The sequence below is a fragment of the Empidonax traillii genome, unplaced genomic scaffold (assembly GCF_003031625.1).
Source record: "Empidonax traillii isolate 1590-97213 ecotype Southwest subspecies unplaced genomic scaffold, ASM303162v1 scaffold519:size850040, whole genome shotgun sequence".
NCBI lineage: Eukaryota > Metazoa > Chordata > Aves > Passeriformes > Tyrannidae > Empidonax > Empidonax traillii.
Window position 1 is genome coordinate 645217 of NW_020955712.1, and position 14738 is coordinate 659954.

General features: G+C 41.8%; 1 protein-coding gene across 4 annotated transcripts in view; it reads right to left on the reverse strand.

The window, feature by feature from the left end:
* DYM (dymeclin) overlaps positions 1–14738 on the reverse strand; it is a 206929-nt gene that overhangs the window by 157619 nt on the left and 34572 nt on the right. For all 4 annotated transcript variants that reach the window (XM_027896872.1, XM_027896874.1, XM_027896871.1 and 1 more), the window contains exons 7-8: positions 6486–6611; positions 4150–4292 (exon numbers count right to left, since the gene is read on the reverse strand). In XM_027896872.1, coding sequence (XP_027752673.1) covers positions 4150–4292; positions 6486–6611 — 269 coding nt within the window. The remainder of the gene's footprint in view (positions 1–4149; positions 4293–6485; positions 6612–14738) is intronic.

A 14738-nucleotide genomic window follows, 5' to 3' on the forward strand; every position in this document is an offset into this window, starting at 1 on the left:
CTTCAGAGAAAGATGCAACAACTAAGAGAAAGGTTCAAGATCGGGAAACTATCTAAGTCCTCCCATCCAGGGAGGCGAAAATATCACAGGTACAGTGTCAAGAGGATGACACTGTTACAGACTGCAAGAACAAGCGAGGAGGAAGATGGACAGACAGAAGTGGGACAGAAAGCTCAGCTTTTTGTGTCTCTCTGCTTTTATTTATCTTAACTCAGATATTACAAATCAGGTTACATAAAACTGAAGGGAAAAAAAAAAAGCTAACATAAAACACTAAGTATTAACAAATGGTTTTCTTGTAAAGGCAAAGATTAATCTGCAAGTGCTCCTATTAAGCAGAAAGTAGCACCAACAAAAATAGGAATAAGATACAGCATGTTTAAATCACAGATGTGCAACACAGGTCAGCTGCCTTCAAGGACCCTAATGCTGAGTAAAGCACATACTTGCCTGATATAAAGTCATTAATGGCCAGGAATGTTTGTGTGGTTCCAACCAAAGAGGACAGACATGAGAAAACAAGTCATTTATTGGTCACCACACACTGAATTCTGCAATTTACACTAATGGTACAACAGTATATTTGTGGGCAGGTTAGTTATGATGATGACTTAGGTGATTAATGAAGATTAATCTGGTTATTGCCTCTTCTTTCGTTCCTTACAGACTTAACATTGTGCCCATTACATCTACAAAAACCCAAACAGCACAAACCAAGTCAATTAGATCTTACTGTTGCAGTAACTCCTTAGTCCTGCATGATGAATTAAAGTGTTTGGGTTTTTTATTTTAATAGCAAAGTACAAACTCGATCAACTATTTAAAAGGAAACCATTTAAACTGACGTCTCTTTCAATAGTCTTGGGCAGCACTAACCCTGTCTTAGCACATCATCTGTTTGGAAGTTCCTTGCTGTAACAAGGATTTTATTCTGTAAGCAATAAAATGACTAATTAAAAAAAAATTTGCTTGTCCACAAAAAGTCAAGTTGGTTGACTGCAGACCATGAATTGGCATATGCTAACATTATTCAAGAAAGAAGGAAGAGGGCATTTAAAGCCAACAAAAATTCTCTTTTTTTGATAGAAAGCTGGTTCAATGTATGTTGTGAACAAAAGAAATGTGAATTTCTAGTTTCCAACAGATGAGGTTCTAATATCTAACCTCTACTACCATGCATGTTGATGTCATTTATGCCTTCACTACACTGTACCAGATCTAGTACTTTACAATTATTTTCACGCCCAGAGAAAGACTGCAAAGACAAAGCGAAGCTGACTCAGTATGGAAGAATGATCCTTTATGAAGTTACAAATATGATATTCGTTATTTTTCCGCTCCTCCTAAGCCCACAGCTGTTTCTTTAACTACTGGGGGATCATGGAATTGGCAATACGATTCTAACCCAGGTATTTTATACCCAGGATGGAGAAAGGTGCCAGTCAGGGGCCAAACCCAGGAGTAACTCATGTGAGGATGTTGCTGTGTGGTTTCAGACTTAAGGAGGCTCACGAGAGGGAAAAAAAACAAGCTACGAAGGATGAGAAGCAGGAGAAGGTTAACTGTGGGAAAGGGTAAACTTCTGCTCATATTGTGTATAATTATCACTCCTGCTGAATCACAAGGAAGGAAAAGGGGGGTGGATTTAAAATGCAGTGCTTATAAGAGTTTGTTGATCTCCTGCTGCTGTGTAAGCAACTACAAAACAGGCATGGTCACGTAGATGACTGTAGTATCAAGTTAAATAATTTAAAAGTGCAGTAATTATTTTAGGCCTTGAATTTCCATATGAAAAATAAATGTTTTTTAAAACCAGGCCCCTATCTCCTTTCATCCTAAGTAGATTTCAGTTAGGCTACTTCAGCAAACTTATTTTAAGCATTATGTGGTATTTAAAAAGCACTGAGCAACATGAAAGTGAATTTTCAATTCTTCTCTTCTTCTTTCAATCTTTATCCTGTAAAGATTACAAAACACACAAAAATAACACAATACAGACAGAAGTCACATCAAAGTTTTCCACAACTGTCCATTGCTCAAAACTTGCCTCTGTTCCTTAACAGACCAAGAATTTGCTGTGTTCTGATTTGTACTGCACTCTATCCATGTACCTGATTCTACATAAACCAAAGGATTGATTTGATATAATTCAGGGATCAGATGGGCAAATATGCTGTTTACTCTATGAACTCTACCATGTTCAAGTTTCACCTACAGTCCAACTTCATATACAGGCAAATAATATTAAAAATAAATAAATAAAAATCAGCCAACTGTTTGGGCACAGACAGAAAAAAAAAAAATCTCCATTTTCTAACAGGATGTGGTACTTATTTTTTTCCCCTTTCCCAGGCAGGAAATTAGAAAGCTCTCTATAAAAGCCTGCTCTTCTCAAAGCTTTAAATGACTACACTTAATTTGCTGGGAGAAGAGATGGCACTTCAGGTACTGCTGAAAGGAGCAAGAAAACAAGTGTAGGCGTACGCCGAGGGAGCTGTTAAGGGAATGGTTCAGGAGTGAAGGGGCTGCAAGTGTAGGAAGAGACAAGAACAGATGTAGGCTGAAACCTTGAGGGTTCGCATTAAGAAATGGAAACTGGAAATACAACGAGTAAAAAGTTTTGGGGGATACAGTATCAGAGGTGTTACAGGGGGAGGTTGGACTCTGGCAGTATGGAGGGACTTTACAAATCAGTCAAGTAACCAGAAGAGGGGAAGTATGCAGCTCTGCCTGTGGCAGCACTAAGGCAGAAAGACACTCAAGAGATCAGAATAATAACACCACGATCAGGTGGTAAGTAACAGGTATCAAAATACACAGCAAGAACTGTAAAACTACAAACCAGACGCTGAAAACTGCTGCAGAAAAAAAAAAAAAAAAAGTTCAGTGCCATTTTCTCTCACAATTGTAAATGAAGGAAAAGAATGCAGCACCTGACGGGACTCCTGAATGAAACATTGTGAGGAACAACTTAATTAACTTCGCTGCTGTTTAAGCACACCGCAAACCAAGCCACTGCTTTCTGACACGTTTATGTTACAAAGGCAACCCAAACAGGCAGCGGTCTGCCCCGGAGACCAGAAGAAAGAGATGATGTTCCAGCAGCACCGGGAGCTGCCTGTGACAGACGTGCTCTTTTACTGCCTCCGTGAGGAGAGCCCCGTGCACTGCCACGGGCTGGGAAGCATTTTCTGGCAGACCACTTGCGGCCTGAACTTTAATATTCCCTCGGGACACAGCCAGTGAATGGATTTCACAAAAGAGCAAAATAAATAGTATCGTTTTTAACAGCAGCTGACTTGCAAAGCGTTATTTAGTTTACCGGGGAGAAGGAAAATAGCGTCTACCTTTACTGTTAGCACTGTATTATGTTTTATTCTTATTAGGTGGAAAAGAAAAACCTTCAGGAATAATTTTTACGTCTAACACACGCACCAGTAAAACACATCTGGTGTGGGGAAGAGAGCAACCACCAACCAAAACACAGTACATAGTATAACAAACACGAGAAACTTTTTTTCTGAACAAAGAATGGCATCAAGGCTTTCCTATTTTGCAGGCAGTATCCCTCTCTAGCAAACAGTCCACCCGTGAAAAGGTCAGAACCCAGTCATACTAATCAGGAAAAAATATTAGTCAACTTACTGGGAAAGGCATTCACTACAGTGTGTTACAAAAATTCCTATCTGGGCCGCTCACAGAACCTGTCTTGGAGGGAGCCCTTGGGACCACCTGGTCCAAGCAGAGCCACTGAGCAGGTCACCTCGTCCACTGAATAATTATTAAAAATAAAGCAAGCATACAAAACTACTTCTTACAACATTTTAATTAATTGGAATCGTGTGATTTATCAAACAGGGCACTACTCAGTTGGCTGAGACTTTTCTAATATGTCAGTAAAAAAAAAAAAACAACAAACAAACAGGGACTGGGTGATCCTTTCACCATCTGCTGTCCTGCAGGTATAATTGCTTCAGATTCTAACACACCTTGAGATGGCCCATGAAGGATTACAATCCAAGCAGGCTTTTCTACACTGGCACCACTTGCTGAAAACAAAATGGGCTACAGGTGTGTTTGCCAGAGAGGTCACGCAGAAGGCAATACTTCATATGGTCTGAGGCACAATTTACAGAAAATCAGACTCACTTGCCACCCCAGATGCAATTCCATAAAGCAATCCTCCGCCATCTGTTTGCTGCTGAAAGACGTGGGCCCCTGGAGGAGGGCTTCTCTCCTGTCTAATGAAATTATACAGCAAAGTTTTCACAAGTCTGCTGGTGTAGGGGAGGCTGGAAAGAGAAGGAAAAACAGCTTTAGTTGACTCGCAACTGACAAAAAAAATGGCACCACAAAGCCCAGGCAGGGTGCAAAGGCTGGTGTTTTGGCATTAAAGACAGTCAATAACTCTCCCTGTGCTGACCAGGCTGGAAAAGCAAAGAACACCAAGGTTTTGCCCATGCAAAGCTGCCCGGGCTCCAGCAAGGCTCTGCAGGAGCACCCTCCCACGGCAGGGTCATGGAAACCACCTTTTATTTTCCTTATTCCACGTTACTTTAAAATAAACCATTTAGTTTGTTGAATCATTGTATTCACTTACCTCAAAACACAACCAGAAAAATATTTATTCAAGGGAAAGAAACACTGTATTTGTTCAGTTTTCCCTCCGTGCTTTGGTTACACAGAACAGGTAACAACAGCATTTCTCCATGCCCACAATATTTCTCTCTGTGTGTGCAGCTTGGACCAGTCTTAAAGATCTTCTCCAACCTAAGGGACTCCATAATTCTACGAATTTGCAAAGACCAACGAAACAAGCGACCTCCCATCAGTGAATCTGACAAATGCATGTAAAACTTGTTGGGTTCAGATAAAAGTTTATAACGAACCAAGGCCTTTTGGGAATCCCAGCCAAGGATTGTTGGTAACAACCTGCGTGAGCAAGACCAGGATGCGGCTAGAGAAGGTGCCCTGAGAGGGAGGGCAGCACAAACATCCCTGTTTTGGCTCCTGGAGATCAGCACAACACCGGGGCAAGAATGAGGCTGAGAAATGGGCACGGACTGCAGGGGTGGATCGAGACCACCCAAAGCCTCCAGCCCACTCCCCAAAAGGTCTGGAAGAACAGACTGCACATGAGAATTATTTGCATGGAAAGCGGGAAACTTCTCTCCACAGAGGTGAAAACTTAATAGGTGCCACCAGGAAGCCCAGATGGTGCCCCAGGACCTGGACATGCCATCAGCTGGAGAGACACTGGATCCAGGATTGATGAACTCTCTTTCTCCCTTCCTTTCTCTCTCCCCTCTTTGATCTATCTCTGTCTCTGCCTCTCTGTCTCTCTTCCCTTTCACCCCACCCCTTTATCCAAACTCACTGCCATGTGCTCATACCAGGAGCCCAGGGACTAACACACCAATTTCCAGGCCAAGTGTGTAATTTCCTGATAAACCTTTGTGAGTTTTTGCACACCTTCTGACTTCTGTTGTTCCTTTTGCCTATGAGCATCTACAAACCCTGGGTGCTCCTTTCTCCTCGGGGGTGGGACACCACACCACTACCCTTACAACTCTTCACATTGTTCTGGGCTCCCAGGAACTGAATTCCCACCCCTCTTCCCAGGGGCCAAGGCACCTGCTAATCCCAAACCAGATCTCTGAGACCACATACTAACTCTTCTCCCGAACATTCCCCGTTTTCCCCCGAAACCTCACTTCCTTCAGCCCAGAGATTTAAGTACCACCCACAGATCCCAAGGCTCTGCTTCTGCCCTGCTGATGTTTCATGTTTGTCTGTCCTGTGCCCCAAGCTGAGCCCCCTTCCTTTCACGTCACCCCCTTTTACACAAAGTAGTAACTTCAGAAAACCAGGTAACAAATAACATCCATCAACAATCTGCCCACATGGAACTTAAAAGTTGAAAGAGGATGAATGGGAGCCTAAAACGCATATAAGCCACTGTGACAAAGCACTTAAACACAACCACCAACTTGCCAGAACAAGTGGTATTACTCACATAACTGAGTTTACCACCTGCCAAGTGTTTCCTTCAGCTCAGCATAGCACATATCTGCATCCTTCCAAGGACTGCCTTTTTATATTTGTGTGGCAAGAAGGCTCTAGTACTTCTGAGGTACGTGGGTTCTCTAGGCTGCAGTGTTACAGGAAAAGCCCCAGAGCTGAATTTAAAAAAAAAAAAAGAACCATCCTGAAAAGGAAATGCCATTTCAAGCTAATGAAATAACCCTCAAAAAATCAAAATTGTTTCCGAAATAGTTTTGCTGAAGTCTGGGCTGTGAGATTTAAACCTGAAACCCTTCAACAGCCTTTACAAGTGTTTGCTTTCCTTTTCTCTTTTCAGCAGAGCAAGGTCTCCTATCAAAATGTATTCTGCTGCCTTTTGTTTCCAGCAACAAACAATCTAAACAAGGCCTAATCAGAAGCATTTGCTCTGCCATCAGGCACCACCCCAGAGCAGGACATACCATCGACCACGCATCAGGTATCTGTGGATGATGCTCTCTCGCAGGATCTCTTTGTGGAATAACTGGCAGGAGAGGAACACGATGAGAGTTGTCACAGCTTCCAAAGAAATACTGTATGTAATATCTCTGCAGGAAAAAGGGAAAATTTGCAGAGATTAATCTGTTGGGTTTGTTTACAAGCTGACTTCCAAGAACACTTGGTAGCTTCACCTGAAGTTATAGACTGTGTAGCACAGAGTGTTTCAATTGGGAACACGTAAACAACAAATTCAAGAAACCCAGGACCACTTCATACCTAAACTGGGTTGTTTATCTGAGACATAAGTATTTTTTTTCTGTATGCCAGAAGACAAAACAATGTAAAAACACTGAGGTACTGCCCAGAACACTAGAGCTGCAAATTTCAGAGAACACTTCTTCCTAAAAATAATAAATATCTCTCAAGAGTGCATCCTTTGTCCTGTTAAATGAAATTGCCACAAAACCATCAGGCACCGTCAGGGAATGTCCATCTAGTCAAACACGGCTCCCTCTGCCAGGAAAAGTGGATTATTACGAAAGGAACATAATATACAAACGGTAGTTCAAGTGTACTTGAAAAGCTCAGGGTATCACATACATTGTTCCGTTTTAAATGATGTTTTCGAGGTAACAGGGAGGTAAAAATTCTCAGGATATTATACAAAATCCCAAAGACTGTGCTGTAACGATTAAATACTGACACCAGACAGTTTGGCAAAGCTCATTAGGTTAAGGTTGATTAGGAAAGGCTGTGAAGCAAAATGCATGACAGACACACTATTTAGGACATCTTGTGCTTTCTGTTCTCACCTCTGCCTATAGTGACTTTGCTACAGATCTTATTTTTTAAAAGGGAGAGAAAAATGGCATTTGCTACTGTAATCAGTAATAAACCGCAGGCTGCAAAAAAACCTTTGAAAACACAAGGAAGTAACTAGGACTTGAATCAGTATCGTCCTTGCACCAAACACCAAATCAGCATCCATGCGTGTTTAATCAGCGGTGAAGTTTTTCTTTGTTACAATGTCACCTTCCAAAAATTTTATTCTCGATAGTTAAAACAGGTATAAACATAAAACCAAGTGCCCTTCCAAATAATGATGACTGGAAAACTACAGTGCAACCTCCTGAACCAAAATAAATTAAATGCAGACAAGTCTAGATTTTCATTAGTCTCAGGATCAGAACTGGTGTGGTCCTTATCAGAACAAAAAGGGTTTCATTTAGAAGAAATCAATCTGATTTTTAACACATTCAAATACTTTAGTATTCTCAAGTGTGCTGCCAGAGGCACTGTAAATAACACGCATTACTGGGAAGTGTGAAAAGAAGTTTCTGGGTGCCAGAGTTTCTGAGCAGAGAGCGCAGTTATTTACTCGAAGTCAACTGCAAAACTGGAATCACAATTTCCAGGACCACAATCCACAGAACCGCGGCACCTCTGATACAAAAATGTTTTTGAAAGTGAAGGTTATGCAAACTCACTGGTTTTATTTCCTGTCACCTGATTTGAGTATCTGAACCCCTAACATCTCAAACTATAGGTGGGGAAGAGACGTACTGCTTGAGTAACATTCTCCCCGAGAATCACAAAGTCCATTCTAATTCCTTTTTGTTTCCGTGAGTTACCTGACTTTTTGCCCACTCCTGAGGAAGTCTGCCAGTGTAAATGATGATAATTAGATCAGGCCAGAGGTTACACTCTGATCTGGTTCCACTGCAAATTCACCTCAGCCAGAAGCAAGGCTGTGCTGGGAGCTCCTTCTCCAAAACAGGGATGCCGCGAAATCCACCACCCACACTCATCCCAAGCAAAGAAAGGAAGGCATATATGTATATATAATATATATATACACATAAATATATGTATTTATATATAAAAATTATCAGAGGTTTAGCCACCAGCAAAAAAAAAAAAAAAAAGTTTTTCTATCAAAATAAAAATAACAGCTTGGAAAAACACTTTTTAGCTATTAAAAAAAAAATAAAAGTCCAGGAGCTTATCATTTTTTACCGAGGCTGAGAATACAAGAACAATGTCTCCCACCCCAAGCTGATGAATGAAAAGGGTAATTTCACGACATGCTACAACATGTACTGGGGCACTCTGCAGAGAGGAAATAAACTTTGGTGTCTATTGTACTTTTTCTCCATTTCAGTCATTCATTCCTTTATTTTTCTGATAATCCATACAAGCCTAATAGCAAGTTTGAGGAAATGTTATAAAATTGTTTTCTGTTTTGATAAGAATCAGCATTAAAAAATAAGCAAAGAGATTACTGTAATGCACTAAGTAAATTTTTCAGGGGGAAAAAATCTGCTTTCAATATCCTTACGTAACTCTGAAAGAAAAAAACAAACAGAAAGCTGAAATTCGTGCAGTCATAGTTAGTGAGTTACTCTCATTCTCTCCCCATTCAAAACCCAGACAGGGCACATCTGACTGCAGAAAAATTCCACTCAACCCATAGAATCTGTTCGAATTAAATCTGCTCTGACATAAACACAACCAGGGCCCTGATATCTGGGGTAACCCCTCAGCTACAGTCACCCTTAATTTATCAGCACAAGGATAAAGCTTCAGAGCAAAATTATTTTCCCCACCAAGGGTCAGATGTACGGTTTTCTGAAACTCAAGCATTTCTAAAGGGTCACAAGAACCACCAGGAACCTCTTTTAACTTCAAAGAAAACACTGTTTATTTATGTTGAGAGACTACAGAATAGGGGGTCTTGTTGTGGGTACTTTTTTAAATTTTTATTCAAAGCTATCGGTCATACAGAATGACTTTACATGGAATTTATGCTGATCTCCAACTTCCTCTGAAAACTGATTGCAGATAAGGAGGAAACTAGAAATAATGAACCCATGTATCAATTACATGTCAAAATTATTTAGCTATTTATTTCAGAAAACCAGAACAACTGCATGTTGTTTTGAGCTTCTGTGGTTCGGGTTTGTTTTTTTTTTTTTCCCCTTCTCAAATGCCGTATAAAACAAACACAAAACCCACAGGACTCAGATAAAGCTCATGTCCTGAGCAAATGGACTTCATAGAGCAAATGTACCAAAGCATACACAGGGTTTTTTTCTCTCTCTTCTTCTGGATTTTCTCTTTCAGAGATTCAACAGTTATTCTCCATTTTTAACTCCTTCTCTCTCTCCTTTCCACTGGAGGGTATATTCGCATATCAGGTGGGAAAGCTATCAGATGTTATTCTTTTGTCCCTCAGGGTGCTCATTCCTCTTTCATGAGGAATGAATCTGGCACAGACTGAACTCTAGAAATCATGGCAATCATTTCTCTCTCTGGGTTCTCTCCTTATTACAGGTAGCTGTCCTGGTACTGCATTTTTTACTCAGTGACACAAAGCAAGTGCCTGTTCCTTGAACCAGATGGAACAGGTCCAGGTCCTCGCACGTGACACCCACGTTAAAACTGATTTCTGGCAACAAACCTCACACATAAACATTTACTCTCTAAAGAAAAGACATGTCATATGCATCTGAGATTATCTGAAATTATGGATTCTTCACAGAATGACAACTTGAGCTCCAAGATGCAATATTCCCTCGTGTTGCCACAATAAACGTGCATGTATTTAACACGTGTTCAGTATCTACCTTTCAATGAGAAACTGATCCATCAACGAACTCCTTCCGAAAGCAAACAGTGCCAGATCATTTCAACTAATGCTTTGAAAGCAAACAACCACATACACTTTCAGTTGTTGTAATCTTTAGATAACAACTCATTAAATCAAAAGACAAAAATTAGAATAACAGAATCACAGAGTGGTTTGGGCTGGAAGGGACTTTAAAGCTCATCCAGGTCCACCCCCTGCCTTGGGCAGGAACACTTTCCACTAGTCCAGGTTGCTCCAAGCCCCGTCCAACCTTAGTCAAACTACTGTTTCCAAATGGAACAGAACAAGAACTACAGTCCTGTTAAACCTCAGCTCCCCAGTATCCTTGGCATCTGCTTTTTCCATTCAAAACCATGTGGATGACCTTCTATCAGCATCACCTACCAAGAACTTCAACAATCTCCCTATGTGTCACCATCCTGCTGCTGCTGGCTTCTCTCCAAGGCCAAGCACAGCTCACAAGCGCTTTCTGTGCTCCCAATCATTCAAGCTTTGTTCCCTGCCTTCGAGAGAGAGGTCTGTGACAGAGGAACCAAGGTGAAGCACAGAGGCACCATAGAGGAAAATCTCAGCTAGGAACTCCAATTAACACTCTGAAGGCACATGCTGCTGTAAACACTTTAATTACTCAGTGAAACGCAGCTATTTCTACATCAGCACAGAGAGGCTGAGAGCTCATAAATGATTTCACACCTACAGAGCAAACAGCCTGAACAGTCAGAAACCAAACTCTGAATTTCAACTCCCACCCCTAGACCAAGCCCCCTCCCTGTTCAAATATTTTCCTGAACTTTCACCCAGCCAGAGCTGTCTACTCCGAGTATTAAAAGGTTAAAAGGTAGCCCATTTTCTAATTTAGGAGAGTTGCCAAAAGGGCTGATTCATACAAAAACTCTCAAATCATACAGGAACCAGGTTTCATTTCCCTGCTTCCTGAGGGCCCATCAGAAAGGTGAAAGAGGAGTCACCACAGAGAATAGGATCAGTTTTGAAAACTGAAAAGCAAGTAGAATATCTGGTTATCAGCCTCAGGATACAAGTACAACAACTCAAAGAGAACATAATCTTTCCTCTTGGAGTCACTCCTAATTTTACAGCCACTGATGGCACATAGGCACCGTGGCGGCTGATAATGCACTGCACTCATTACAGCTGACTCCAAACATTTGGGAGCTGTCCCAAAGGGGCACTCAACAAACACCAACTGGAAGCAGGAAGTACCTCTGACACTTCCTACTGCATCTCCCCACACTGGGTGTTCTCGATGGGGAGAATGAGAGTGAGGAAACAAAAACTCCCAGAATGGTTTGGTTTGGAAGGGACCTTAAAGATCATCGCGTTCCTCCCCCGCCAAGGGCAGGGGCACCTTTCAGTACCCAGGCTGCTCCAAGCCACATCCAACCTGGACTTCAACACTTCCAGGGATCCAGGAGCAGCCACAGCTTCTCTGGGCAACCTCTGCCAGGGGTTCACCACCCTCACAGCCAACAATTCCCTCCCAATATCCCATCTAACCCTGCCCTCTGGCAGTGGGAGGCCATTCCCCCTTGTCCTGTCCTTCCATCCCTTGTCCCCAGTCCCTCTCCAGCTCTCCTGGAGCTCCTTTAGGCCCTGCCAGGGGCTCTCAGGTCTCCCTGGAGCCTTCTCTTCTCCAGGTGAACCCCCCCAGCTCTCCCAGCCCAGCTCCAGAGAAGAGGGCCTTCAGCTCTCTGATCATCAAAAGTATGGAAATCCTCTAAAGGTAGTACTTATAGTACTTAAAGGATTAATATAACAGTTGGATTCAAGAGCCTTTATTCCCAGATCTGTTCCTAAACCACCTGAGACTACGTGACTTTGTCCATTTTCACCTCACTGGCATCCAGTTCTTCCCTCTACAGACTAAGATACTAAAAGAAGTTCTGGACTCTTAAACTTTGCACAGAGAATCTCTATTCTTCTGTATTTACTTTTTATACCAGCAAGTGTTGTTAGCTATATCCACTAAATCTAACTAAAAGGCATTACTTAATGCCAGAACACGGAAGACCAGTTCAAATTCCCATAAAAATGTACAGCTGCAGTGAATCCCAGGTGTAGCTTCCAACCTGTAGGGAAGAGGCAGCCACAGAGAAGAAGATGACACAGGTGATCAAAAAGCTACAGGGTTCTGGACAGAGCCAGATCATAAGAATCATGCCCTGCATTCCACCCAGGCAGCCTAAATGAAAGGCAGACCTGCTCCACGGTCTCTCTGTGCCTTTGCTGCTGAGACCCAAGTATCTGCAGCCGGCGCTCTTCAAGATCTTCTTTTATAAAAAAAAGGGTTGAAAACCATAGCAGAAAGCAAATTATTAGGAATTTGAGTACACAGCACAATGTTTGACAAAATGTACAGACCTCAGACAGCATGCTCTGTGGTCAGAAAGTTTGCTGCAAGTTGAGCGTAGGTTAAAACTTGCGCAGTGAAAAGACTGGTCATGGGGAAACAGTGACCCAAGTCTAAAATAAAAACTAAACTAGAACAGAACAAAGAATATGTGATACAGATAAAGGCTCTCCTATTCAGGACCTTTAGACACTTAAGACACCACGCATCTGCCATCAGAAGCAAGGATGTGAGTAAGAAGATCTTCCAAATACACAAATATGTTTTATCTGCTCCACCCCAAGATGCAGCAGCAAATAAAAACTCCCTTTATATGAATCAGATTCCTCCTAAACAGGGCAAAATAGTCTCAAACTTTGAGGGTCTTCGAAGTGAAGCAACGGCAATCTCTCTGAATTTGGGTATTTTCGCTACCTTCAACCTCAGTTGAAGTTTGTCTAATCTTCAGAGTTTGCTTTTGAGGTTTAGACAAAGCCACAAAAAACGCAAAAGGCAAATAGCTTTTCAAATAATGGAGACACTACAACCTTGATAAAAGTTCCCTGAACAGACCCATTTTCAAAAAGCAGCATTCTGACCTATTCCTTTGAAAATAGCAAAAAGAAAAAAAAAAAAAAGGCATTAAAATACGACGGTCCTGAAATAGGACAGAAAAACAGCTCTTATCCTTCTCGCTGCTCACAACTAGCAGGGAAAAAGGGCTGAGCATTCCTGTACGTGGCACTGATTCCATGCTGCAGTGATTCTGTAGAGCTTTTTAATCAATTATATTGCCCTTCTTCCCTCCTACATTCCCATGAAACGCAGCAAGCATCCTTAAATGAGTCAAAACATTAACATTTAAACTCGCAAACAACTAAGACTGCCACCTGAAGCAGCTGTAACTACAGAAAATACTGGAATGCAATAGAAATACAACTAACTTGTACTGGCACCACAGGGTGCTACTAAGCAGTGATGTAACTAGATCACAGTATTTCATTTTTTCCCCCATATGCATTTATAGTTTTTAATGAAGTGAAAATGCACTGATAACAACCAGATGTTCAGTTATGGATACCAGCTCTTAACAAGCTGCTGAAAGAAGCCTTTATAATTCAAAGCTTTGGGAGCTCTATCCTGCAACAAAACGTTAGCAACAGTTTCTACATAAAAGTCATACAATTAAATTAAATACTAATGTTGCATCTTTTTGCCGACTGTGCAGTTTTAATCATTAGTGTACACTCCTGAGTGCTAAGATTAACAAAACCAAAGAAAAAGCAGAGTATCCATAACATTCCCAAGGGAACCGTAAATCAAACACCAACACACAGTAACACAAATGTTATAAGGGACTGCGTAAGTCTAATTCTTGAAAAGCAATAATGCTGTATTTTCTATAAAATTAAACCTGAAACCTTGTTCCCTGGCATTCTGTACAAAGCAGCACAGCCTGTTTTTTCAAAAAGGTAATTCAAGATCTTTTTAATACCTCTCAGACACAGCACTAAAATGCTGCACAATCCCAGAGTCCCTTCTGCAAACTATTTCTGCCTTAAAGCGTATTTGCCTTTTTCAATACAAGCTAACTTTGAGAAATACTTTAATTCATTGTAGAAAATTCATTGTAGAGACACTCCTAGATACGCTCTGCTACACCTCTCCGCAGCCTTTCCCAACAAAAAGCCACAATTAAATTTCATAATTAGGGACACAGAGAGGTGGGTTACACATTTGCAATTTATCTTCTTCTCCATCCTCCACCCTAGTAGTTCTGAGCTAGACCGCCCATCTGCAATTTCCAAGTATCTGTAGGTTGTTTTGTACTCAGAAATGAGCTTATTCTGCCAAGGCTGCTACTAGAGCAAGCTGAGAGGTGAGCAAGCTCTGCCCATGCTTGGGAAGGACTTGAGCCTTCATGAGTTGTGTCCCTGCCAAGCCCAAACTCTTGCACTTAGAATCCTGGACTGATCTGGGTTGGGAGGAAACTTAAATCTCATCCAGTTCCAACCTCTGTAATGGGCAGGGACACCTTCCACTATCCCAGGTTGCTCCAAGCCCCGTCCAACCTGGACTTCAACACTTCCAGGGATCCAGGAGCAGCCACAGCTTCTATGGGCAACCTGTGCCAGGGCCACCACCCTCACAGCCAGCAATTCCTTCCCAATATCCCATCCATCCCTGCCCTCTGTCACTGGGAAGCCATTCCCTGTGTCCTGTCCCTCCATCCCTTGT